The sequence below is a fragment of the Prinia subflava genome, chromosome Z, assembly GCF_021018805.1.
Source record: "Prinia subflava isolate CZ2003 ecotype Zambia chromosome Z, Cam_Psub_1.2, whole genome shotgun sequence".
Lineage (NCBI taxonomy): Eukaryota > Metazoa > Chordata > Aves > Passeriformes > Cisticolidae > Prinia > Prinia subflava.
The window spans coordinates 96,823,046-96,850,512 of NC_086283.1; the positions used below are offsets into that span (position 1 = coordinate 96,823,046).

Sequence of the window (27,467 nt, forward strand, 5' to 3'; positions counted from 1 at the left end):
CTTCGTTTTGTAATGTCACAAGCTTGATGTGTGCAGATAATATTTTTAATATTTCATATGTTCACATGTTGTTTGGCTGTTTTGCTGGTTTAGACTACCTGTGATGGTGTACTGTGTAGTATAATAGAACAGTTTTTTGCAGCCTTAAATAAACCGCATCATTCGTAGCTGAGTTTTTTTATTGTGGACAAATAATGACTTAAAACTCAATTAATAAAACTTTGAAATGCTGTTGTAGGATTTTGCCTAAGCAGATTCCTTTGATGGCTTTACATATCTCTTAACATTTTTTAAATATGTAGTGATTCAGAGGATATTAAAAAGAGAGCAGAGGGAATTTCCAGAAAGAGAAGCACATCCAGTTCCTCTGATACAGAGTACACTTCATCAGAAGAATGTTCTTCAGGCTCCAAGTCAGAATCCGACTCTAAAAGCGACTCTGAGTCTGGAAAATCTAGAAATGCTACCTCTAACAAGGTTAGTAAGGTAAAATATGTTTTTTGAAACATCTATATCATATGAAAATGTGTATCTAACCATCCATCCATGTTTTTTTCTGTTGGACTGAAGATGGGTAGTAATTTTATGCATACCTAAAAAGATGCAGAATTTATGAAAAAAAATTCTTACTTTTGATAGAGAGACCAATCCAAAAGTAGTTTGATAGTCTAAGCAAGTAAGAGCATTTTATAACAAAAAACCCTATTTCAGTTTATAGTTTCATATTATTTTTACTCCATATAGATGAAGAAGAATAACCGAATCAAATTATTTTTTTATAGACAGAACATAATATTTTTTCTGATGGTCTATTATTCTTTTATAATAAAATTAATAGGTTTTTAATTTAATTTTTAGGTTATTGTTGAACTGATGAAACTTAATACATGGATGTTGATGGTTATTTTATTAAAATGGAATCTTAAATTATAGCTATAATACCTGGGTCTGAGAGGAGACAAAACTGAGAACCAAATGTTTGTACATTGTTCCTTAAGCATTTGAAGATGTTCTAACAAAACTCTTATCCTAGTTTTAAAATTTTCTGTTAAAATTGAGAATAATGCAGTTAATTAATCTATAATTGAGATGTATATATAGATTAGTAGCATTAATATTCCTAATGAGCAATCAACTTTTACTTGCTGTCCATGCTTGATAGGAATAAAGAGTTCTGTTACTTCAAATTCTGTTAGCTTTTTTAAAAGAGGTATGAAGTAGCAAGCTTTTAAAAACATATTTTTTAAATGGTTTCAAAATATGTGAAGATGCAAAAATATGCAACAGAGCCATTCCTGTGTCAGCTAAGAGGTAATTGCTTACCTTAGTGAAGAAAAAGAGCTTAAAAAAGTTCACAGTACTCAGACTAGCATTATAGAACTAACTACGTACTATTGGCATCAGTTGTTTACCTACCTACCTTTCATTTAAAAATAAATAAAGGAGGAACTTTTTTCTAAACCTGTTCAGGAAGAAGAATAAATGAATTTATGACACTTTTCTGTTATCAAACACTTCCTGTGCATTTCTTTCTATATATTTACAAAAAAATGTTGAAGGGTAGAATTGTAGCTCAGAGGTTTCCATTTTAATACTGATATGGGATATTGAAAATCAAGTGAAATTCTAATGCATTTTAAATTAAGCTAAACCCTTTCTGTCAGGACTCCTATACAGATGGGAAAATAGTCAAAATAGACATCCTTTGTTGCATTTCTGGCAATTTTTGAAGCTGGTGCATAGGTGTGTTTTGACCAGTTAAGATGGAAGAGTGTTTCTTGATTAAGCTGTTGAGGTGTGTTCTTCCTTTAATTATTTCCTTTAACTTATATTGTACATGATCTTTGTTTTGTAACTTCATAGGTCTGCCTAAGAACTCTTGAGTTGTGACTTTAACTTTTAATCTTTTCCCTTCTTCAACCAAGTAGAACAAAAGGTGAAGTGAGACTGTATAACTTGAGAAATGGAGATGTGTTTCCATGGTTTGATCATTGTTTCCTGCCAATTAACACTTTGGGTGGCACACCTGTGTCAAAGGTTTTTTCTTCTAGAGCAGCCAGACTGGATCTTGCAGAAATTGGTAGCACAAAAAATACAACTTAAATCCTCAGAATAAACGGCTTTGATACTAGATGGGATACTACTTTGATACTAGATGGATACTACAAATTACTAAATTGTAACAGTTTGCAGCTTCTCAAATCAGCAGGGTATTTTTTCACCAGAAAGTAATGCGTGCTCTGACGTGCTTAGTTCTGAGCAGGCACTGCAGAGCCATGTTCAAACTATACTATCTTCTCTCTGCTGCATTTTCCAGTTTTCTCAGGATATTGACACTGTGTTGATAATTTCTTTCACTACAGTTGTCTAAACTGTTTGGTTCTTTCACAGGATATGTGAGGACTACTAGCATAAAGAAGCTTTTTGTATTTTAAAACAGCAGAATGTGTGAAGTCAAATACACTGAATATGCGAACTGGAATGTCCAAGAAGCTTGGGATTGAATTGTTGAAGTCAATGGAAAGTTGTCAAGGCTTTGGATTTTAAGAGAAGAGAAGGAACGTTGCAGTAGTTCTGAAGTCTTACTTGATTAAGAAGCACCTAAAAGGAAATGTGTTAGGAACAACAAGTATCTTTAAACAGTTGACAGAACAGTTGATAAGAGTAGAGTCAAAGGATAGAGGGGAAACATTGCAAACCTTTTAAACATCACGAAAGACATTAAATCAAATAGCAATGGGTTTATATGCATGGCAGCCAGAAAGGTAGCAAGGAGATTATTGGAAAGGACAGACAGCATAGATCTCACTGTGCAGAAACTAGATGTTCCTTAAATTCTTTTTCATTTAGAAATTAGCACATTTAATACAAGGACAACAAACTATGGCTGATGAATTGTAAACAGCAGTGGTCACAATTAAAGAGAGAGGGGGTAGTTAATTTAATGTCCTAAAGAAGGAGGACTGTTTCAGTATATGATATTAATCCCTGGAACCCCATGTTCAATGCCTCCATTCAGGTGTTTCCAGTACTTTTTTATTTTTAGACACGTAATTAGATAAGGGGTTGGAGGAAGAGAATCACAGGTGTTTTTTATTAAAGGTGATTGTTATGCTAACTAGCTTAATAGGTTTTTTTGAGGGAAACCCGTTTTGAGCCCTGTAATGATAGATGAAAGTAACTGATGGTAACCTACATAACAACTTCCAAGCTGGAAAGAAAAAACAATTTTTAACAAACTTTAAAGAAGATTATAGCTGAAGTCTTATATATGGACCCCTATGTGTCAAGGTACACTTTAAAACAACCACACATATTTATTTTTCTGCTTCCTTTCTGACTTATTTTTCAGACCACCCAGGAAACAGATGGTTTCTGCCAGGCTCTCAGAAATGCATGCTTTGTTCTGATAGTTTGTCATCAGAAAAGACATTGCTTATTTTATTCTGCTGTACTGTGTTCTTAATTTGGGCAGTCTATATGGGGAGATTATTCATTAGGATTTCCTTTTCAGTAAAAGTGAAAAAGATTTTCTAAAATACAGATTAATAAAATAAGTTGTGATTAGTGAGCTCTATTTTTATGGTTTCTCATTTGCAATGCAACACGTTATGAACTGTGTTACATTGCTGATGTTCTGGGTGATGTTTACCATTCGATATATATTGTATTGGGTGCCATTGCTGTGTTCTGCAAAATTTTCTTAATAAAAAAGGTTTTATTACGTTCACACTGGAGCTTAATTTCTACATACATCCATGCACTTTCTGGCATTAAAATACACTACAAAAATTCAGATTATTCCCTTGAATATATTATTAATGGTTTAGTATTTTCTCTCCTGACAAATCGTTTTGAAAAAGCTGTTGTGTTCACTGTAATTGAGCTGCAGTGAATAGAAAAGTCAGTCTCTTGTACTGCAGTCTTTTATATCATTTTGAGATATGGATAGTTTGAGGTGTTCAGATACATATTATACTGTAAGCATAAATACCGTAGAGCTAAAATGCAGATTTGAGGATGATGCATGTATAAGTAGGTGTCTCTACAGTGGGATTTTAAAATCAGCTACTGTTGACCTCCTTCTACAAGTATAATACAGTCACTCAGCTGTTAAAAACCTGATCCACTATTTAAAAAATATACAAAAACAAATTGTCTATCTTTCTGCCTGATCTCCTTTCAAGTGCTAACACAATGGAAACAGTGGGTGATCTGTCAATGCATTTGGATTGTCAGTGATGGTTTTGTATAAATATTGGGAGGATAAGAAATAAAATTCACACAGCAGAATATGATTTCATCTGCCTTTTCTCTGCAGCTCCATGGCTCATGCTGCGGTGTGAAATTCTCATTTTACACACTTTGCAGGCGGAGCACATGAATTATGCATTGAGCAAGAGAAATCTCCTGCTTCAAGTCCTATATGCATTTACCAGGTTCTATCTCTATTACCAAGATGAATTGCAAATGGAGAAATGTTTGATGGAATATACCTTAACTTCTTTGTTTAATATTCTGCTTTTCCCATAGTGGGCTTTCTTGGTAGAAATCTGCTTGGGTTATATCGTAGGCTTACTTTTAAGAAGAAAAAGATGAAGAATTGTGTTACAGAGAAATGTCAGACACATCAGAACCTTTTTATTGTCTTGATTTCAAATGCAAAGCTTTTTTTACTCAGTTGAAATATCTGCAGTCATTGGCTATTTATTGGTCATGGATAGCCAATCAATTTTATTTTCTCAGAAAAAAAAACAAATTAAAAATAATCAAGTTTGTAATAGGCAGGATCCACATAAATAGATTTCTTTGGTGTTTTCTACAGAATTTCACACAATTAAGGTACATACCCGTATGTAGAAATACATATAAGCATGAAAATATTTCCATGTTTTTAGATATGTATAGCACCCAAACACATATATGAATAGCCCAATGTTTTCTTAAGCTTGAACACTCAACTGAAGTTGGGAATAAGACATGATCACATTTAAACATTACCTTTATCTTGATTTAATTAGCTCTTGATTTTACATTTCCCAGATGGTAGGGTCAGGTTTGTGCGTTTTTTACTTTCACTTTGGTGGAATTGTTTGCTTGCTTGTTCTTTATAGTAAACTGATACACTTAAAACAGTCTTCTGATAAAGCATGTAATGAAGTTTTCCTTGCCATACCTGGATTCAATACTTTTTTTTTACTTCTGCCTTATTTTAGGACCATTTTACTTTGTTTTGAAGTATTAGAAGTAAATTATCTTGAAGGATTTTCCCCCATTTTTAAACATTTTTAATGCAGTAGATTCAAAATAATACTAGTACAGGAATAGATTTCACCTTATAAAAGTACACATCAAGCTTTGTGTGTTTTTTGTACTTGTGGCAGAAAAAGCAAACTGAAGTATTCACTTGGTATTATTTGTGACTTTGGATGCCCATCTTAGTTGTCTTGCATAAACAGATTCTTTTGCAGTGATTCCTAATTTTTTAGAAACTTGTACTGAAGCATATTGAATTCTTACCCTTGCATGGCTCTTGTGTGGGTTGAGCCACTTTTTAGAGACTTTTAATTGGCTACATAATAGGAGGAGATGGAGACATCCCATCTCTATGGAAATATTTAGCAAATATGAATCTGTAGCTTTGAACTTTAATCATAGTTGGAGGTAGAACTCTATCTTATTAATAAGTGGGGGCAAAGGGACAAAGAGTTGAGAAGTTGAGGATAATTTTAATATATTTGCCTTTTGTTTATCTGAATTGTCCTTCAGGCTGTTTTGGTTTCTAAAGAGTTCCTAGTTTAGGAAAAAGGTTGTGATACATAATTTATAAATTATAAATTTATAATTTATAGAAGTACTGGAAATAACAGCTAAACCCAAGATTTAGGGTTAAATATTCACCAAATGATGCCATAAGGTGGCTTGGAATTCATGAGAAGGATTGTCACAAAATTGTCTCTGACATGAGTAGTTCAAGTAGAACTTGTAGCTTATGAAGCACATTATTTGTCCTTATTTCACGGATTTAAAACAGAAGTAGCCAAAACAAGCTTAGAGACTTGTTAATAAACACATCTCAAGAGAACAGTCTGGTAGTTGTAAGCAGAGTGGAATTCAACAACGCTGATTTTGCAAGACTCCCTCACTAATTCTGGACAAAACATATAAGACATGGTATAATTCAGCATCATTTTAAAGCTATTTTGTAATATTGTCTTTATCCAAAGGAATTTTAGGTTTCAGAGAAATCAGCAGTAGTAGAACACTCAAATACCATAGTGATAAGCACCATCAAAGTATGATGACGTTAAAATAATTTTTAAAATAGTGGCTCCTTCAGTCCACAAGATGATTCTTCTTCCAGAATACCTGAAGCATATCTGTAGGGATCATGTAAGAGACTACTGTCTGTCTGAGCCATGGTATTTATAGGAAGAACATGATAAGTGGTGTCATCATGGCCAGCATCAAACCTGGGAGTCATTAACATCAGTGGCTTCAGCTAGCGAGAGCATTGGCTAGTTTCTTTCATGTTCTTTGGAGGGAACCACAGAATTTCTCACAAAATTGAGAAAAATAAACTCAGTGTTTTCATTTGTTTGCAACTGATTATGAAGCTGAGAGATTGGAAGAAAGGGAATGAATGCACCTTGAGAAAAGAGGTGTCATTTTATTATGTGGTGCCAGTTAAAGGAAGTGGTTCCAGCTGCTGAGCAGGCTCCAAGCTCTTCTAGAAATTTGTGTCCTGGTTGTCTTAAATGCTTAAGAAATGGCCTAGATGGGCATCAAGAGATTTATTGATTTATTTAGTCTCGTTAATTTATTAGGGGGGTAAAATAATTATATTTGTATATGTATTCAGTTGTCATGTACTGTTTAAGAGGAAACAAGTAAACTAGGAAGTGTGACTCCTGGAAGGACTATATTTAAATTACTTTTAATAACTTAGGTAGTGAGCAGTGTCTTAAGGTCTAAAGGCAGTTAACATATTTTCTAAAAAAATGGCAAGGCCTTCTGCTTGGTATGTGAGCCAGAGAGGATGAAGGTAGAAGAAATTCTTCAGCTGACACAAATGAAAGAAGCTTTAGAGTGGGTAGGATCAACATAATGTCAAAACTCTGTGATACACAAAGGTTCTGACTACATCCAAAAATCAATGCTTTGTACTAAACCACCCTCTTGGCAGTCTATACTGAGCTGTAACACTGAATTCTTTCCTGAATCACCACTGTCTAGACATGCTCTGTAGGTAGGGCAAACACTTATTCTTACAAAATTTTTGTAGAACTTTTTATTTAGGTGTTGAAGCAAATTTTGTTGAAATATTCTGCCAAGGTACTGGGATTATTAATTCTCTAATATTTACTTAAAGTACAGCCAATTCTTATTATTAGAACTCATCTCAAGGCTTTAAACTGAAACTTCTTTGGTGACAAAAATCAACTTTCTGTTAAGTAAATCCCAGTAGATAATTGGACAGAATTCCATGCTCCTAGATAAGTGCAAATAACACTGTATTTTGTACTGAATAGATTTTCTGTTTCTCGTATGAAAACAGAAATGTTAGTACCCCAATCTTTTGTCTTAAAGAGATAACAGCTTTTCTTCTTAATGGTCTCAACAGAAGTGTCTGATCTGTCATCAAATGTTTTCTGTGTAGCAACAATGATTAATATTAAATGAATACAGGGGTACAGAAATTCAATTGTGAAATTTTGTTTCAGTTTAACTATATAAACAAATCTTTCTAAGCAGGTGAATTCTCTGGATGCCAAGCCCTGACAATGGATACATTTTGCTTTGTGAAAGTAGTAAAATAAATGCACTTGCATTATAAAGTACTAAATGTTTTTCTTTTGCTGATACGGTGAAAGATGAAATATTCATCTATTTTGACAGAAAGAAGAAAAACCAGTACAAGATAGAAAGACTCCAAAAAAACAAGACGTGTTTCTCTTAGATTTAGATGATTGTAAGTATCTTGATTAAAGCCTCATTTTTCCCAAGGCATAAATTCTGTTCAGTTAATTCAATGAATTTAAATGTCTGAAACATTGATTCTGTTAATTTATTGTACCAGTTTCCTGATAAAATAAATGCTTAGATTGTCAAGTTATTTTTAAGCACAGTTATTACAAGATTTGGTTTTATAAGTGAGAAATTGTTTCAAAATTCAGAATTTACCACCATATAAAACATTTACTTTGAGAATTTGTATGTGTCTGGACTTGTTTACTCTTTAAACTGGGCTTATTTTCTCAGGTAATAATGGCTGTTACTTGTACAACACCTGTGCAATCTATGAGCCAATTATGGTATTACATTAAGATGCTAAAAATCGCATTTCTGAAGAACAGTGTGAAATGGTACTTTTGGAAGGCTAAGATAGAGCTGGCACTGGTCTTTGGCTATGCTTGTAGTACCCTTCTTAAAGTTTGCTTCTATAGATGCAGCATATCAGATTTTATATTTACATGTACTTTGCACAAAGCCTGTAAATGAAGAAGTGTTACATAGTATGTATTAAACTGAAGGATAAGATAGAGGAAAAATGGGAAAGGAGGAGAAAATACTTTTAAAGTAAATCAAGTAAATAATACTTTAAATAATTTACTTTAAAAGTAATACTTTTAAAGTAAATCATGCACATGGTCAGTGCATGTATGAGTTATATTTGTATTTTCATTGCTTATTCTGAGTATTGGGGCTACATGTCTGAAGAAGTAATCTTATATTTAGAAACATATATACAAGACTATAACATTTAGATGAGGACATAAAACCTTTTTTATGCAGTGAAAAAAAATTGTCTTTCCCAATATCTTAAATTGTTTTTTAATTTAAGTATCTTGCCTTTTTGCTTGTAGTTTGTCCTGTAACAACTCCTGTGGCAGTTCCTACAGCAGCAGTTTTGTCCCCGAGTTTAGCAGCAGACCTAGAGGGATTAAGTCTGTCGAGTTCATCAGTTATTGATGTAAGTAGCCTTTAAAAAATGGGAGGGTGCATGTCAGTTTAAGCATTTCACATGTTTTGAGGCATCATTAAGGTGGTTTTTTTAAAGTTCTTTCATCTATAAAAGTCTTACGTGAAATTATGGTATACGTGCAAGTCTGGCAGCATTTTTTAATCTGTAATTGCATTCCGAAACATGGAGATAAGTATGAATATTGCACATCTGAGAAGGATGCCTTCAAGGATTTTTAACCTTCTCTTTCAAAGTGTCATTTTCTTTGCCTCAGGGAAACTTTAATTCAGAAATAAAGTATCCAAACTACAGAGTTCTTTCAAATAATTGATTTGCTACACTTTCAAAAATAGACTACAAGAACATCACGTACTTGCCAATACTCAGTCTGTTTGTTTACCATACGTGCTTCCAATCATGGCATTTTGCTACTTGGAAGTAATTTTTCATAAATACATGAAACATAGCCCCTGGGTGCAAGTAAAAAGGGTATAGATTTACAATCAGTGGTGTATCAGTATATGTCATGATTCATTCTGGTAGTGCTTTGTAGCACTTTCCATTAGAGAATCTTAAAACTATAGGTGTAATTAAAGTGAGCAAACTCATGGAGGTAGAGGGTGTTTTTTATTGTGGGAAAGGATACTAGTTTATTCTCTTTCACTTGTTTTTTTTTAGTATTATGTGTGTGTCCAATTTATATTTGCAATTTAAATAGAAGTTGCAGTGGTATAACATAGGGTACATATCTTTCTGAAAACGGATGGACGTGACCAGACTAAACACCAGAGAAACAGGCATTTTTTAGCCTTTCCTTGTTTCTAATGAGGTTGGTATCTAGCACCTAAGCTGCAACTTTAATGCTCACTGGTAACCTGCTCTGTGCTGCCACGGGAAGCAGTAGTTTGCAACATCAAATATTTGTTAAGTACAGGAGCTACATGAGTGATTTGACTCAAGAAATAGAAGACCTTAGCTTATGATTCAGTTTCATGTTTACAGGCCTCAACATTTGGTGCTGAGATGGGAGACTTTCAGATAATTTGTTGGATATTAGCCTTATCTAAGAAAATTAGCATGTAATGTAGATTTCAAGCAGATCAGTAATAATCCGTGGACATGCAGTCACTGCAACTGATGTGTAGTCATTGATGTGTCACACAGTCTGAAGATGCCAGAAATTCTCTTCCATGTTATTTTGTAGAGCAGTATACAATGTGAGGTGGCAAGTCTGCATTTAACAAAAGGTGCAGTGTTACTCTTTGATTGCACTCCACAGTCGCCTCTTTGCCATCCTTTATTGCTTTGACAGCTCAAAACACAAGCTGTCATGTGTTTACCTGGCTCTGGGTTAGCTTAAGAATGACTCTGGTGTCTTTGCTTTACTTCAAAATTATCACCTTTGAGGATAAATTAGAGATAGCAATCTGTAATTCTACAGGCTTAGGTGCCCCTGCTTGCCAATGTCTTCATTCCTTTCATTGTCTACAGTACATGAGCATATATTCCACTCCCATATTCATGCTTGCTCTCCTCATGATTGCCACTGTTCATTTGCTAAACTGCTTCTCCCCATTCTTCTGAAGACAACTACCAAGAAATAGAGCTGTTAGATAATCAGAGCTAGAAGGTGTAGGCTGAAGATCAGAAGTTGTTCTGTATGATGACTGTGCAAAATGCCTCCTTAGTATTACTGAGGTCTGGTAACCAGCAAAGAAACTGGAATATTTCCTCATTCTTTCTGCTCTGGAAAGGACCCAGATCATGTAAGAAATAATACTTTCTGCCTGCATAGTGATTACAAGTTTTTGTCTGTATTCAGTTTTCAGATCTAAGCTCAGCTCTCATTGCCATTGATAGTTGCAGATGTACATGAGGTCCTTTGCTGAGTTTTCTGCACCAGGTAGCAATAGAAATTAAATACTAAGGTTAAAACTCATTCTTTCAAATTATATACTAAGGTTAGAACTCATTCTTTCAAATTATATCCATATGGTTTTAAAAGTCTTACGTGTGTGCAAGTAGTTAGATAACTATAATGCCACGTTGTTCATCACCACCAGCTAATTTTCAAAAAATAAAAATATAAAACTGGCTTTTAAGACTTTATGTGGGAATGTGCCTCTTCAAATAGTATTTTGAATTTATTCTGTAATGACTAATTCTAAAAATACTTTAGAAAACTTCTTCCTTCATTGTGAGAGAAAGTGAATATAACTGTAGGGCACATGCCAAACTAACAGTAAGAAATTAATTTATTATTAGGCAGTGGAAAGTATGGAGTAAAAATAGATAAGTACAGTATATGACCCTAATATCAAAGAAATGTAGCAGCCACTTATCTTGGAATATGTCAAGCAGTCTATTATTCAAATCATTCAGCATGTAATTGGATACAGCTTTTAGAAAACTTTTAACTTCCAGATCCATAGCTGCTGAATGTTGTAGAAAGCATAAATACAAGAATGGTTTTACAGTTATGTCAAAACCTACAAAACCAAAATATTCTTGAATAGAAACTGCACAATCTAATGCTTTGTCCTGTGGCTCATTTGTTTTTATCATCGTGTTTACATACAGTACATTTCCCCCTCATATAAACGCGTGCGTGCATATTATAGTTTGTTCCAGTAAAAACAAAATTCTCTTGTAATTCATGGATGACCTTCTTCCAACTGAATGCAAAATGTAGGAAATCCGTGTGCGTGCTTCTGCCTTGGTACATGTGGTTCATCTTCAGGTTTAAGTGAACCAGGTCACTGAGGTCACTGGAGGTTTCTGGGGGGATTCTCATGGTGTGCAGGCAAGGGACAGCAAAACCAAGTGCTTGAGAAAACTGCAGTTGGTGTTGATTGAGTTTCTGCTGGATAATTTGCAGTTTTAAAAAATATGTGAAGACACAGTGAGAATAAAAAACAGGAGGCAAGAGAAAACTGCAAACTGTCAGTGTGAAGCATTTATTGGAAAACACTGGAAATGGATGTTGTTCCCAAAAGCAGGGGTTATAAAGTGAACAAGGAGGAATTTAAAGCAAAGCTCATACCTCACCAAAGGACAGGGAGGATTATAATCTGCTACAATAATTAATATTTTGAGCAGAAATGGTGAGAGAAGAGAGAGGAGAGAGAAGAGAGCTGTAGTAATAGAGAGAAGCCAAAGAGTGGAGTGATCTGTTCCTACCTGTCACACAGCTAATAAGAAAAACAAATCTAAACCACCTGTTCTTTTCTCATTAGGATTTTAGATAATAAAAATGTACAAGAAACTACTGTCCTAAATGTGGAGATCCCTGAATATGCTACATAGGGTAATTAACTGGTAAAAATGACACATGCTTTTATGAATAAAATTAGTGAGAAGGAAATATTACCTTGGTAGCAAGAAACCTGTTATGTTTCAGAACAGTGTTAGTGCAAGGGAGAACTGACAGGTCTATATGAGCTTTGGTGAGAAAAGAAGTTGGATGAGTGAAAAAGTGTGTGGCTGTATGGTAGACATTGAGTAGTATTTGAGGGGAGAAGGTTGTTTCCCTGCCCTAAATAGAATAGCTTGGGGAAAAGGTCAGAGGTGACTAGGAAAATCTCACAAATGGGGGGAAAACTCGTATTGTAGTGCTTATAGAAATATTTGTCATAGCAATTCAGACTTACTATCAATTATTCTGTATATGGAATTGAGTTATAATTGTAGAGGTTGTACTGCTTTGCTTTTAAGGTTTTATTCAATATGTTCAGTATTTTTTCATGATAGTTGTTGCTTCCAATGGTATGTTTTATTGTTCCCGACTACTTGGCCTTCCAGAGAAACTGTTTAGGAAGGGAGGAGTAAATTATCTTGTATTCTGTTTCGTGTCTTCTAAAGAACTTTTGACCAATCTACACTTTGAGAGCTTCTTTGGAGTGGTGATGCATGAAGAAGAAATAATAGCTTTTGTCAGAAGTCAAGGTCAAGCTGCAGACCTGTCAAATCAGGTGATAAATACATTTAATTTTAAATTGAGTACAGACTTAGAGAATTCCTTGAGAAATAGTAAACATGAACTCCCTCAATATTTAACTAATGGTATTTTCATACTAGGAGAACACCTGAAATGGTATTTTATTTCAATGTTGTTGACATAGTCTTTAGAGGGGAATACTTTCTTCTAAATTAGATGGTTTTGTCCATTTAGGCTGTTCGTAATTCCACTATAACAAGTTTTAAGACTGACTCTGAAGTATATTCTTTTCTTATTTGAAACATCTCTGCTTAGAAGTACGGGGAACACAAAGGCTGCAATAATGGGTTATATAACAGCTCTAGTCTGGTATGCAGTTTGTAAGAAAGGTTAGCATGAGGTGTTTTAAGAATTTTCAAGATCCTACAGTAGAGAAATAAATAGTAGCTCTTCCAAATAGTTATTGGCATGCTCTTAACTTCATGATTTTTTTTTCAGAGCTTTGCTAGCAGCAATTATTCTTTAACTATATACATTTGTCATTCAAGCTGTGGTCTTGAGTGCTTACCTAAGAAATGGCTGCATCAGAAGAAACATTAAATTGTTATGGTGATGAAAGAGACACAGTGCAATCACTTAGGATGGCAGCAGATCGTGGGCAATGGTGTTCTTCCACCCATTGTTCTCAGGCAGATTTTGATCAACTACATTGTTTTATCAAATAATTAGTTTTACATTTCTGTAAGTAATCCATATGCTCTTAAGGAGGCTTGTAAAATTTTTTACTCGGGCAAAAGAGCATGCTTTTAAATAAGCTTTCAATATTAGCCACATTTTCTCTCCTATTATAAGTTTTTGTAGTTTTATGTTGAGATAACACAAGCGTATGATAGCATTTTATTATTTTTACAGCTTACCATTTGCCCTCTTGTTTTTTGGCTTCCTATAAGGAGTCTTATCCCTTTGCTGTTTCATCACAACATTTTTCCTTTATATTCAGTGTTTTCATCATGCTTCTGAAGCCCATATTTTTATATACAGATTGAAATTGGGAAGCTTATTGTGAAGAGGTGAAGGGAGAAACTGTGCCATTATAATCTTGCTTGTGTTGTTGACCACAACAGCGCATCAGGCAGAGATATTTTTGCAATTCTGCAGTTTTTAGCCTAATTTGTAAAGGTGGGTCTTTTCCCGTGTGGAAGAGTCTCTGTTGTGCCCTATAAGATTTGCAACTGGCATAAGGCATAATTGAAAGCGTGTTTTTCAGTGTGTCTGAGTAGGGTGCCTGAGAAAGTTTGTGCATGTGAAGCAAGTGAGAAGGCTTAGTCTTAAATTTAGGAGTTAAAAAATAACTTTTTCGTAGTGCCACCCAAAATTCAGCTCTGTGGCTGATTAGGTGTGACTGATGCTTGTGGGAAGGCAGTGTGGTCCAGTGGTTACAGAACTGGGTGTTACGTATGGAAAATGAGTTCTATTTTTGGCTTACCACTTGCTGTGTGATCTGGAGGGAGTATCTTAATCTTCTGGTTTTCCATTTGAAAAATGAGGATAATGATGTTTACTCACCTTGGGAAAGCACTTAGAATTCTACAAATGAATGTAGCTGCTCATCTGCAGATATTAACTGTTGCTGAGCGAGAAGAAGAAATTAAACAAAGACTCCCACATACTATTGTTGTTGTTGTTAATGTAAAATTGCTGTATAGGTGGATGTTCTTAAATTGGTCATAGAGGATATGTGTAGCATTAGATGTTTGAAAGCTATACTGTCTTTTCAGAAATTGCTTTCACATACTTCTAAAAGTGTTAGCTTGAAAGAAAAAAAACACCTGCCTTGACACTATTTTTTTGTCATTTCACCTCTATTCTTTACTTATAAATGCATTTCTGATATTTAATAACATTTAAGCCTTAAAAATACACATCTTATGTTTATTAAATGCATTCATTCTTAACAAAATTTACACTTCAAAATACCCAACTTATTTTCTTCAAATAAATTAGAGAATTTTGTTTGGAAATTCAAACAAGACATTTGTTTTAAATTAGAAATAAGTTTCTGATACAAGAAACTGAACCAAGGAATTGTATACTCAGTCTGAGAGGTATGTTATATTTCTGTTATGTGTAATATAATTTATGTAGTAGATTACTGTGTGGTCCAATACTAGGTAGTCTTCAGAATGTGTCCTTTATTTTTGCTTTTATATATATATATATATATATATATATATATATAAAAGCTATGAATGAGATACTATTTAAAATTATAAAAGTATAATGTATAAGTAGTTAGCAACTTGTATATCAGTGTAATTGTACTCTGAATAACCAGGTCACTGATTAATTTGATTCAGTGCTGTATTGCTATTTTGCTGTTTTGTTATCTTTGACTTACAAAGAATAAGCAAAGATTCAAATGTTTGATTTAAAAATAAATGCGCCAAAACAGCAAAGTAAAGAGCAATTGCAGTATTAAAGTTTTATTTATAAAATAGAAATTAAATTGTGGAGATATTGCAAAACAGAAGCTCAAATAAGTTACCGTGAGGAGACCCTTGATCATTTTTTTGCCTACCATTAAAATTCAGTACTGTCTTTAAAACTAATCAAACCTTTTTTTTTTTTTTTTTAATATAATTAGATGCTTAGATCTGTGGCAGAGTTTAAAATAGTGCTTCTTTTTCTTTCCAACATGAAAAATATTGTGCTCCTTAAGATAGGGCTGCCATAGGCAGGGTTGGTGCCAGGTGTTTAAAAACGAGCATGTGTGATGCATGATGATAATTCCATAAGTTATTCTTTAAACGTGTATTGTGCTTATGTGTGTAAAACAGAGTATGTCTGTGTGTGTGTTATGCTCTCTAACTCAGACAGAAGAGAGAGGTAACCTAAGCTGTATTTTTCTGTTACTTTGTCAATAAATGTAGCTCTTAAAAATTTCAACCACATCTTTCTAAGGTAACATTTACCTCCTCACATCTTTAGCATCTATCAGACATGACATGGGACATATTCATTGACCCTAAAAATTTTCATCAGTCTCATGCACTGGAAGGGGGCAGCCCCAGCCAGACAAGAGGCTCATTTCAATTTTAACGGCTGTAATTAAAGGTTAATTCACTGAGTCAGGATTAACGAGGAAAGTACAAATGATAGGCAAGCAGCTGCCTTTATAATACAGGATTAGAACAATGCAATTACAATAAGAATTAGAAAAAACCAACTTCCTGAAAAGGTTCTGTAATAAGTGAACTGCATTTCTCTGTTCTTAATTGTGGTACTTTAACATGAAGACTCTTGTGCAGTATAGTTTTTTTGTTGTTGTTGTTATAACAGTTGATCAACAGTGTGTCTAATAAGACAGTATGCCAGCCATAGTGACAGCAACTGTTATATTGATAAATTTAATACTGTGCTCTACTGAAAACCTTCAGACTTACATTTATATTGCAGCTATATGTGCTGGACACATAGATGACTGCTTTGAACATTGTCATTAGATTTATTTCTCTTATTCTTTTACAGTTAAAATTAATTTAAGAATTAATTTTATTTTAAACAATTTCTTAAAATAACCTTAAAAATATAATGAATTTTACAAGACACTTACCAAAAAGTTTGTTTGCATTATCCCTACTAGAAGTTATTAGAAATTCTCAACATCTGACAAATAATTCTAGTTTATAAATCAATATGTATCAGATGCACTGACTTTAACATCTTATTGTAACTATGCGTATTCTGTCACTGCATTAATTGGTATAATTTAGAAGTTGGTATAACTCATGCTTTCAGACAGTCCCATCTTCTGCAGTGCCAAGTATATGCAAAGATTGCAAATGTAAAAATACTTTGCAAAATAAAGTTCTGATCACTTTAGGAATTTCCTTCAGAATTTCTGACCTGTAAGTGAATATATCAAATAGAAACAGCTTTGTAATGAAGGAAAAACAAAGTAGCATTCTGAATTAAAACATTAAACTATTCTCTCTTTTCTTAAATTTGAAGTAATGAATAATTGTGCCCAAATAAAAATCAAAATTATCTCTCTATGCAAATTAGTCTGGAATTTCTCAGATGCTTCCGTTCTGAATTGCTGTTTTAAAGTCTATTCACTTCTGTTTTTCCTTCAGCTCAAAGATCCACCTTCTCTATGTGTATTTAACAATTTCTGTTTACTACTTATTTAAAACTTTGTTAGTATATGCTTCAATATGTTCATGAATATTTCAAAGATAATATTTTAAAAGGCAGTCAGGACACTACTTTGAAAACAAAAGTTCCATGAAAGAACTGTGTATTTTTATCAGTCACTTTAAAGTTATGCTGAAATATCATGATGAATACCTAGACCTTGTTACTTTAGACCTAAAAATCCAGCACTATTTTCTTGGAAATTAATATTAACATGGAAATATTTGAAAGGCATGTGTGAAAGTTATGTATATGTTGTACAAAACTCTAAGCACACTTTTCATAATAAAAAATAATATTTATTTGGGTTTACTTCATAAAACTTACTTATAACTGTAGTTAAAGAATGTTTTATATCTATGCTGTAGGTTGAGAGTATATTGTATAACAATGGTATTTAGTTTATTCTAGATATTGTTTGGCTAAAAAGCTGGCCAGCATGCGTTTCCAACAATATTTTGACATTAAAAGCTCCAAGAAAGCTCTTTTTGGTGAGGGCAGTTGATAACTTTTCATTCATAATTAGCTCATAGAGAACCGAGAGACATTTCAGGGAAATTGAACTGTCAGTGGGTAGAAACAAGCATTTGACCTCATCACATTGAGTGGGGCCCATCATAATTTGTTCATTTGGTGCCCATCAGCCCAGCCTCATCTCTCATACGGCACCTCGCTGACCTTCCCTCTCCAATTCCACTCAGTTCAGCTTTAATTATGACTCTGCAGACCCGAAGAAATATTGCAGCTTGCTCTCAAAAACCCTGAACTGCCACTCACCAAAAGATTGGTTTTTAACAGGTAATAAATGCCCAAAGGAAATGGTGCTCTGTCCCACACAGAGTAAAGCTGGAGTGGGGGTATTCCTGCCTCTCAGTTGTCACTTTCCCAGTGAAAATTTTATTTCATACAGAGAGCAGAAGACCATTTCCAGTGCTATAGGAATGGTTTGGGTTTGGCAATTTTAATCTTTTTGAGACTAAAAGGAAATTTTACTTGATCTGCTAGCCTAGAATTGTATTAAAGTAGCCAAATAATATTGAAAACAAAAAATAATAATTAAAGAAAAAGTGGTGTGTGTGAGAAGGTTTTGTTTGGTTGGTTTTGTTTTTAAGTGATGGTTACTGAAAAGCACTAAAACCTAGTCTGGCACCTGGAAACTGATGTTCTCCTCTGATAGGAAATTAACTAAGATTCTCTTATCACCATTGGCAAATCTTATTGTAAAGTGATTGTAATGTGAACAATTTAAGTGTTTGACAATTGTAGAGGAGCTGTGGTTTGCCAGTTTACTGGCAAGTATTATTTAATAGTTTTGCCAGGTAACTGTTAAGAAAGCACAAGATCTGTGTGAAGAAAATACAAATTGCTACTGATTTTAAATGTGTAGCTCCATCTTAAAGAATGTTCCCATGAATTTCTGAGCAAATAAAAATATTCAAAACTACAGTACTAGAGAGTGTATCCTTGTGGTGAATGTTAAACTGTCAGCAGGATTTTCAGGTCATTTGACAAAAAGGATACAGGTGCTGTAGCTAGCAGTGAAGGTGACTGCTAGTTTCATCAATCACTTTGCCTTTCTTTAAGTTGATACATAATGGACCCCTTCAATCAGCTTCCTTGTTCTTTGTCACTTGTTTAGGAAGAAGAAAAAAGAGGGTAGAAGGGCTGGACTTTAAAGTCAAGGTTATAAAATGAATCGTTACTTATTTACACAGGATAAGGAGGATAAGTCAGAGTGAGAAGGGGCTCTTCATAAAATGTCGAGTTTGTCAATGGGTGATAATATGCAGTTTGAAGCTTCGTGCAGACCTTGAACAGTGACAGTAGTTGTCAAAGCAGTGATTCTGAACCTGAATTTAAAATAAGACATTGTTTAGTGACAGAGACACGGCATGTGCCAGAAAATGGGCTAATCAGTGTTCACTTGATTTTCAGAGCGTCACAGTAAATGATGATCCAATGAAAAAGTTTGTTTAACTGCAAAACCAGAATTATAATGGAAATAGAATGCGAATTTATGTATTACCTAGAATGCTGTTGATATATGTTTATGTAACACACATTAAATATATGTAATGGTCAATTCAGCTTCATTACATCTGTATGCCTAATACATTACTTTTTTGAGGTGTGCAGAAAGAATTGTTTTTAAACTATCTATGCAATTGCTGTTCAGAAAGTTATATTTCAATTTTTTCCCCATATCATACATAAAATTGATAAACAGAAAACTGAGTTTTCCAATGTTGAGGCTTCTTACATTTCATCTGCAGCACAACACTGAGATTATGGTGAGTATTTTGAGGACTATACATCAGAACAGGAGGGAAAATTCTGAGCTTTAGGTAGAAATTACTAAAAATACTTCCGCATTCATAATCCTGGTATGATGGCAAAAAATTCTGTAGAAGCCTCCGTTCTTCAGCTACATCTATGAACAGTATGTGGGGGTTTTTTTAAATTACTTATTATAGTTTTGGATTTTTGTACAAAGGGATGACTCCAAAAACCATAAGGGTCCTTTATAATTTTAAACTATGTCATTTGAGTTCCACATATAGCTATCTATCCAGAGAATCTATAATCCTTGAAATTAAATTCTGCTTTTTAAATATACATGGAAGCAGAAGTGGATGCTTTTTAACTAATAAAATGTCTTGATCGCTGAAATTTTGATTTTTTTTTTAGCTTGGCATACTTGAAAAAATAAATAATGAGGTTTTGGTTGATGCATGTAGGAACACATCTGCACTTTTACTTGAAGAATCACCACAACCTGGCATGAAACACCTGGTATTCACATTATAATACTGAGATTTTTGTCCAAAAATATTAAGAATAAAACTTTTCTGAGAAAGTATTAGATCATCAAAAGTAAAATCTAAGCATAGGGCTACTCAGCTAGTGGAGAGATGTTACTGCAAATAGGCCATACCTTCCCTGTTGTGCACTAGTAGTATGTTGCCACATGACTTGTAGGCTAGCAGTACAAATTAAGAGAAAGGACATTGCAGTTGTTAAAAAGGGGTGACTTGGAATCTTTTATGTCAATACAGATGCATTTTAATATGCTCTAAAAGTTCTTGCTAGCAGTTGCAGGGAGGGGATAACCTCCATTAACCACTTCCAAACATGTGCTAAGGTTGTTTTTAAAAAGATTGGGAAACAATGTGCCATTGTGTTCCTAAATCAGAATAATTTGGAAATGTTTTCTGCCCTCCTGTGCCACAGACTCTAGATAATGTTGGAGACACAGTCTTTAGAAGGCTGTTGAGCAGTGCTATGATTAAACACTGTATCATCAAAGAGATGAGTTTTTAAAAGCTTGCTTTAGTCCAGTCTTTCACCTTATTTTTACATGCTTTTCTGCTAATGGTTTGGTGCACAGGGCCTTGACATACTAAGACTAAAAATGGTAGTTCTAGAATCTTCAAAATTAATATTGATTTCTGTGAAGTTGATAAAAATTTTCACTTTTAACTTTTGTTCACTTGGGTTAAGAAACATTTCCATCTTTATATGGTTGCAAGTGTTGCTTGTTGTTTCTAATCCCTGACATCTATGTTCTTGATTTGAAAATGACAGAAGAATGGGGGAAAGGTACATTTGTAAGAATTCTAAAATACATCTTTCAGTTGCGTAGAGCAATTTAGGAGTTCATGACTGCAAAAGGAGGTTTGTGTAAAACTTTACTATTATTGGTTTGGAATGTTTTACAAAAAAATGTACAAAAATCATTCTACTGTTTACCCTGAAGGATCTTTGTAACACCAGCAGCATTAGAATGTATGCTTGCTACATGAATCATAAATTTGAGCTACTTTGAAATATGTTTGTGTATTAAAAGATGTTTTAAAATGGACTAAGCTTTAATAATGGTCATTGTCAGTCTTCCTGCTGCTGCATTTATGCTCAGTGAGCTGACAATCTGTGGCAGTCTTAGACAATAGTAGCAGTAGTACTCTACAGTAGAAGGACCAAGATAATTTCAAAAGTAGATGAGAAAAAGTTACCTACCTAATTTGCCATCAGTCATCCACACAGTTAAAGGCCTTAACCATGGCCACAGCCATGCCTACGTTCAGTGTCTTTGTCTGTACAGTGGAGCCTTCATTAGAGACACCCATGGCTGAGGTTTTTGGCTGCAGCATGCTGTGCTTGGTGTGGCTTGCATTGTTCTGAGCAGTGTGGAGGAGATCAAGTGGTGTTTCTTCTTATGAGTGTGAAATGTCATTGTGAAGGACGAATGTGTCATTTGACACCACAGATTGTGTTTCTGAGTCAAAAAAATAGAAATGTGCTTTTAATTTTAAAGAAATAAATGGAAGGTAATTGGTTAAAAATAAGCCTCTTCGTTGCTTAACAGACTGCTAACCAGTGTATGGGGTTTTTTATTGTTTTTTAAGGATGGAAAACAAAGCTTAAGGAAAACAAAACACAGAAAAACAATGTTGCAATAGCCTCAGGTCAGCTGTAATTTTTTGCAGTCTAAGGACTATGGATTTGTTTAGGCTAAAATATTATGTGTATAATTAAATAAAACTTGGAGAAAATTGGCACGTCAATATCACGTGTAAGACATGTAGTGTGGTACTCAGAGGTTCTTCTCCTGCATTGAAGAAGTGCTGATACAGATGTCTATGTGTACAGAGTTCAGTGCTTATTTCAGGTTTTTCTCCTTGTGAGTGGTCTACTGTGCATTAGCATCATCCTGATAGAAGCCAAAATAGTGTGTTGCATTCTTCAACAACAATGTAGTGAATGAGATTCAAATATTGTTGTATGAAGGTAGCAAAGATGTCATTTACATTTTGGCATTCATAAGTACCTGTACTAGATTTTGAATATAGTGTATTAAAGGCAGAATTCACTTAGGCTTGTGTAGAAGTGTTTCAATTTTATTATACACTTAACCTGACAGATGATGTCCTTTTCTGGGGAAAAATTTGAGCTAGATGCTTCTGCTGAACAAATATGCAGGAGTTGTTATAGTATAAATCTAACTGTAAGATTATATGTTATGGCCAGTAGGGTTCAGTATGTTTTCACTTTAGAGGTCCCTAGAGTACTGGCTGTTTGCCAAAAATCACAGCAATATGCTAGAAACCATTTGCAGGAACTTCTTTGGAGTCATTTCGACTCAATGCCAAAATCTATATTAATCTTTCTCTGCAATGTCCACTATTTCAAATTCATAATTAGGATGCAAGGTTAGGCTGACACCTTACTCTGTTTTTCTAACTCCTAAACTACTTCAGGTAATCATAGAATCAAAGAATCATTGAGGTTGAAAAAAACCATTGAGTCCCACTGCAAACCTAACACTGCCGTGGCCACCACTAAACCACGTCCCAGAGTGCAGTTCTCAGAGTTGGCTGTTTAGTGGTCAGTGGAAGAACAGAATCACTGAATTGAGGTAAAGTGCTTGGTTTTGAACTGGGAGAATGCCTTTTCCTTGAAACACATAATGACTAAGAGTTTCATGCTGCTTGGTGAAAGTCTCACATATGCCTCAGCCACCAGACCATCTGCTTTTCACCTCATAGAAGCATACACAGGACAAAAAGATAGAATATCTTGAGGTCTCCCATATACAGATGTGAATTTCACCAGTTTAAGTGTAGGAATTTTCTGTTAATATTTCTACAAAAAAATTTGATGCCAGGAGATTTTCTGGGGGAGAATTTATACTTCTGAATTTATACCAAGGTTGGTATTTCATAATTGTGTGACTGACTTTAGCCCATTTCTTTATGGTTGTTTAATAACTCTGACTTAATCATGAGAATATTCCCATTTTGTTGCTGCTGAACTTCTTCCTTATGTAACATTTTAAAAGATTTTACTAATATTTTCATTGGATTATTCATGTGATTCATTACACTCAGCAGAAGAAAAAGGCAAAGGTGCCAAATCTCAAATAAAACCAGGTGTTATTGTAATACAAAGCTTTAGGCCCTATTATTTATGCAAAATGCAAGCTGTCCCACTGGCCCCCAGTTACACAGAACAGGTGCACACTCCGTTTTGAAAGTTCTTGATTAGTCTGGTGTGCAACTAGTAGAGCTTTCTGCTGTTCATGAACTCCAGGTTAAGGCACATTTCTGATTCCTTTATATCATATAGTCATTTTTATACTCAAAGAGAAATACTTTCTATTGATATAGAGTGTTACAATTCTGTCTAGTTGATTCTATTTTAAGAAAACCATAGGAAAAAATGTAAGGGGTATAAAAGTGTTAGAAAACAGATAATTTAGTACTACTGAAGATTTTGATCATCTCTAGATTCACAGGTTATATCTGTGAGTGGGTGGAAAGGCTGTGTCAGGAGTCAGGGACCGAGACAGCAAAGGGAACCCTGTGTCTGCTGCAGCTGCCTGGCCAAGGGGAGCCCGTGACCAAACCTTCCTGCCCCAGCCACAGGAGGCTTTGTCCCCACAGGATCTTGGCCTGCAGGGGAACTCAACCACCCCAGCAGCTGTGGGGAAAGCGGCTTGGAGGGCTGTGGGCAATCCAGGAGACTCCTGGAATGCGTGGAGGATAACTTCCTGACCCAGGTGATGGACACCCTGCCGGAGGGAATGTCTTACAGGACCTGATGGGCACCAGGGCGAGTGAGCTGGCTGGGACTGCAAGGCTGGAGGCAGCCTGGGCTGCAGGGATCAAGCCTTGGTGCAGTGCAGTCCTGGGGGACAGGGCTTGGGTAAAGAGTAAAAGTCTGGCTCTTGAACTTTGGGAAAGCAGCCTCACAGTCCTTGGGAGCCTGGTCAGTGGGATCCCCTGACAGACTGCCCTCAGGGACAAGGGAGTAGAAGAGTCCTGGCAGATCTTTCAGGAGCTCTTCCACAGAGTGCAAGAGCTGGCAATGCCCAGGAGCAAGAAATCAGACAAGGAGAGCAAGAGACTGGCGTGGCTGAGCAGGAACTTGCTGGTCAAAATGAAGGGAAAGAAGCAAAGGCACAGGCAGTGGAAAGCAGGACAGGTAACCTAGGAAGAGCTCAGAGATGAAGCACAGTTGTGTAGGGAGAGAATGAGAAAGGCCAAGGTGACAAAACTGGAAGTGAAGCTGGCAAGGGACACAAAGGATAACGGGAAGGACTTCTACAAGCACGTGAACCAGAAAAGGAAGGTCAAAGAAGGGCTACCCCCTCTGATAAACAGCACTGAAACACTGGAGAAGTGGTAACAATAGACAAAAGCTGAGGTACTTAAGAACTTTTGCCTTAGTCTTCAATGGGAAGCTCTTCCCACACCTCTTGACTGGATGGATAACAGGATGAGGACTGGGAGAGCAAAGTCCCTCCCACTGTAAGAGACAATGACACTGGTGAGCACCTGAGGAACCTGAATGAACCCAAGGAGATGCATCCCAGAGTGCAGAGAGAATTGGCTGATGCAGCTGCCAAGCCCTTCTCCCTGACATTTGGAAAGTCCCTGCACTCAGGGCAAGTCCCAAGTGACTTCCCAGGAAAAGGGAAACATGGTAACCATTTCTAGGAAGGGCAGGAAGGGGGACCCTGGGAACTACTGACCTGTCAGCCTGGCTTCTGGGGCTGGGAAGGTGATGGAACAGATCTTCTTAGAGGCTGTGCTAAAGCACATGGAGGACAGGCAGGTGATTTGGGACAGCCAGCCAGGCTGCAGGAAAGGCAAGTCCTGTGTGACCAAGCCAATGATGGATGGGGTGACTGCATCAGTGGGTGAGGGAAGGGTTACAGGTACCATGTTCCTGGACTTCTCTAAAGCCTTTGACATGGTCTACTACAAGTGGAGAGGCTGGGGTAAGGGGTGGAGATTGGGATAATGGAAGTAGCATAAGGAGGCAGACTGGAATGAAGTGGGGTCTGGATCTGAAGTTGGGATCCAGGCATTAAAGATCCAGGCATGAAATGGGATAAGGGGACAAGTGGGATTCTTATGGTTTTGAGCCTACTTCATCCTGCTCTCCTGGTCTCCCTATTTTGCCTCCCCCTCTGTCTAATCAGAGAGATGGATTTGATGGGTGGACTGTTAGATGGGTAAGAAAGTGTTTGGATGGTCACATCCACAGGGTGGTGGTCAGCATCTCAGAGTCCCAATGGACATCAGTGACAAACTGGTGTCACTCAGGGACTGGTGTGATATAGTTTCTTTGTTAATGATTTAGACAAAAGGATCAAATGCACCCTCAGCAAATTCGCAGAGGACACCAGGTGAAGTGGTACAGTTGCCATGTCTCAAGAGCAGGATGCCATCCAGAAGCACACAGACAAGTTCTGGGAGAGAGCCCATGGGAATCTCAAGAGGTTCAACAAGGCCAAGTGCAGGGTGCTGCACCTGGTATCAGCCCTGGTACCAGCCCAGGCTGGGCATGCACAGATCACAGCAGCCCTGCCCAGAAGGACCTGGGGGTGTTTGGGCATGAGAGGCTGCACATGACCCAGCCATGGGCACTGCCAGCCCAGAGAGCCAAACGTGTCCTGGGCTGCAGCCACAGCCCCGTGGGCAGCAGGGCAGGGAGGGGATTCTGCCCCTCTGCTCTGCTCTGCTCAGAGCTCACCTGCAGGGCTGCACCAGCTCTGGGGTCCAGCACAGAAGGACAAGGACCTGCTGCAGTGAGCCCAGAGGAGGACACAGAGATGGTCAGAGGGATGGAACACCTCTCCTATCAGGAAAGGCTGGAAAAGAGAAGGCTTTGGAGTGACTTAATTGCAGCCTTCTGGTGCCTGAAGGGAGCCTACCAGAAAGATGGAGAGGGACTTTCTACTAGAGCATGCAGTGACAGGACAATGGAGATGGATTCAAACTGAAAGAAGGCAGGTTTAGATTAGATATTGAGAAGAAATTCTTTACTGTGAAGGTGGTGAGGCACTGGAATAGGTTGTCTAGTCAAGTTGTGAGTACCTCATCTCTGGCAATGTTCAAGGCCAAGTTGGATGGAGCTCTCAGTAACATGACCTAATGAAAATGTGCCTGGTCATGGCAGGCATGTTTGAACTTGATGATTTTTATGATCCCTTCCAACCCAAGCCATTCTATGAGCAACCTTGAGCACGTGATTCTTTTTGAAAGGATGATTTGAGAGGATACAAAAATTACAATTAAAAAAAAAAAAAGGCAGGGAAAAAATTAATTTTGGCAGCTTTACAGAAAAAGCATAATAAAAGTGGTCTTTTGCTTGAGATTCATCTCTGGGTGATTTAAAAATCAGTGAAAGCTATTTGAGCAGTTTGGGGTTTTATTTATTTTGATTTTTTTTTCAAGGTTTTGGAGACAAAAAGTACTACTCTATCAGTATCAAAATCATATAAGAATTTTTGGAACTCCTTTTATAATGTCTGAAATTGTCTGAAACCACCAATGGTTTAAAGATATGATTATTAATATGGTAATTTTCAATTAGCCTCATTGACATGTTAATAATTAAGGGAAGTGTGGAGCCTAAAAATTGGTGACAATGTAAAAAGAAGGAAGTTAGGATGTATTAGAAATTGAAGGTGTTCCTAGCTGATATCACATTTAGAAAGTATTTAGTAGATGTAGACCAGTTAAATGCATCTTTGTTGGAAAGTGTTTTCCAGAATTCAACATATGTCCTTTAGTGTCTATATGTCTAGTTAATTTAGCACAAATTAAATTATGATATCCAGTTGCTTTTGTTAGATTGTACAAAATAGGAGCTAACTTGCTTATTTATTTGGGTTCATTGCTCCCTGTCAGGGGGATTCTGTCATTACTTTGGCAATCCATATTATCATGATTTAGGTATGCTGTAATGTTAGGATTTCCAACAGCCTCTTGAAATAATGCAGATTAGGATGCTGACATCCTTTGCTTGGACTTTATTTTATCTTTTCATGAATTAATGATGATTTTTGTAAGTGCTGTATAAGGGAGACGTTGCCTTGGGACTGTGAATAATGTACAACTGTTAATTGGGCAAAAGATCATGTTTCCTGCCAGTAGTTGACTTTTGTTCTTCTGTTTTTCCATCTTTATCCTAATACAAAAAAAATTATAGTTGAGTTGCTCTCATGGCTTCAGCTGAAAGATCATGTGAATGTGGCTGGGCTGTGTGATAGCCCTTCTCCTCTTAGCTGTTGCAGAGTTACTCACCGTGAGTGTGAGAGGGGTTATAGCTCTCACAGCTCAGTAGGTAATTCTTGGATTATGTCACAGATATTGCCAGTAGGAGGATTACTTAGATTAAATGATGTAGTCCACTGCTTTAACAGAATGTAGATTAGAGGAATATAATTATAATTTTCATTATCCTTAGAAGCAAATATTTTTTTCCGGTAATACATGTTTTATCCAAACATAGATACACTTATGAACCAGGATCAAGAATTAGTCTATGTTCATTATTGCAGGATTTTTAAACTAA

At 36.0% G+C, this 27,467-nt stretch overlaps 1 protein-coding gene across 2 annotated transcripts in view; it reads left to right on the forward strand.

The window, feature by feature from the left end:
- Positions 1-27,467, forward strand: part of AP3B1 (adaptor related protein complex 3 subunit beta 1) — a 153,409-nt gene that overhangs the window by 91,241 nt on the left and 34,701 nt on the right. Inside the window, exons 20-22 of one of the 2 annotated variants that reach the window (XM_063422023.1) lie at positions 303-486; positions 7,900-7,972; positions 8,868-8,974. In XM_063422023.1, the coding sequence (XP_063278093.1) occupies positions 303-486; positions 7,900-7,972; positions 8,868-8,974 (364 nt within the window). The remainder of the gene's footprint in view (positions 1-302; positions 487-7,899; positions 7,973-8,867; positions 8,975-27,467) is intronic. The other variant, XM_063422024.1, reaches the window with a different exon arrangement.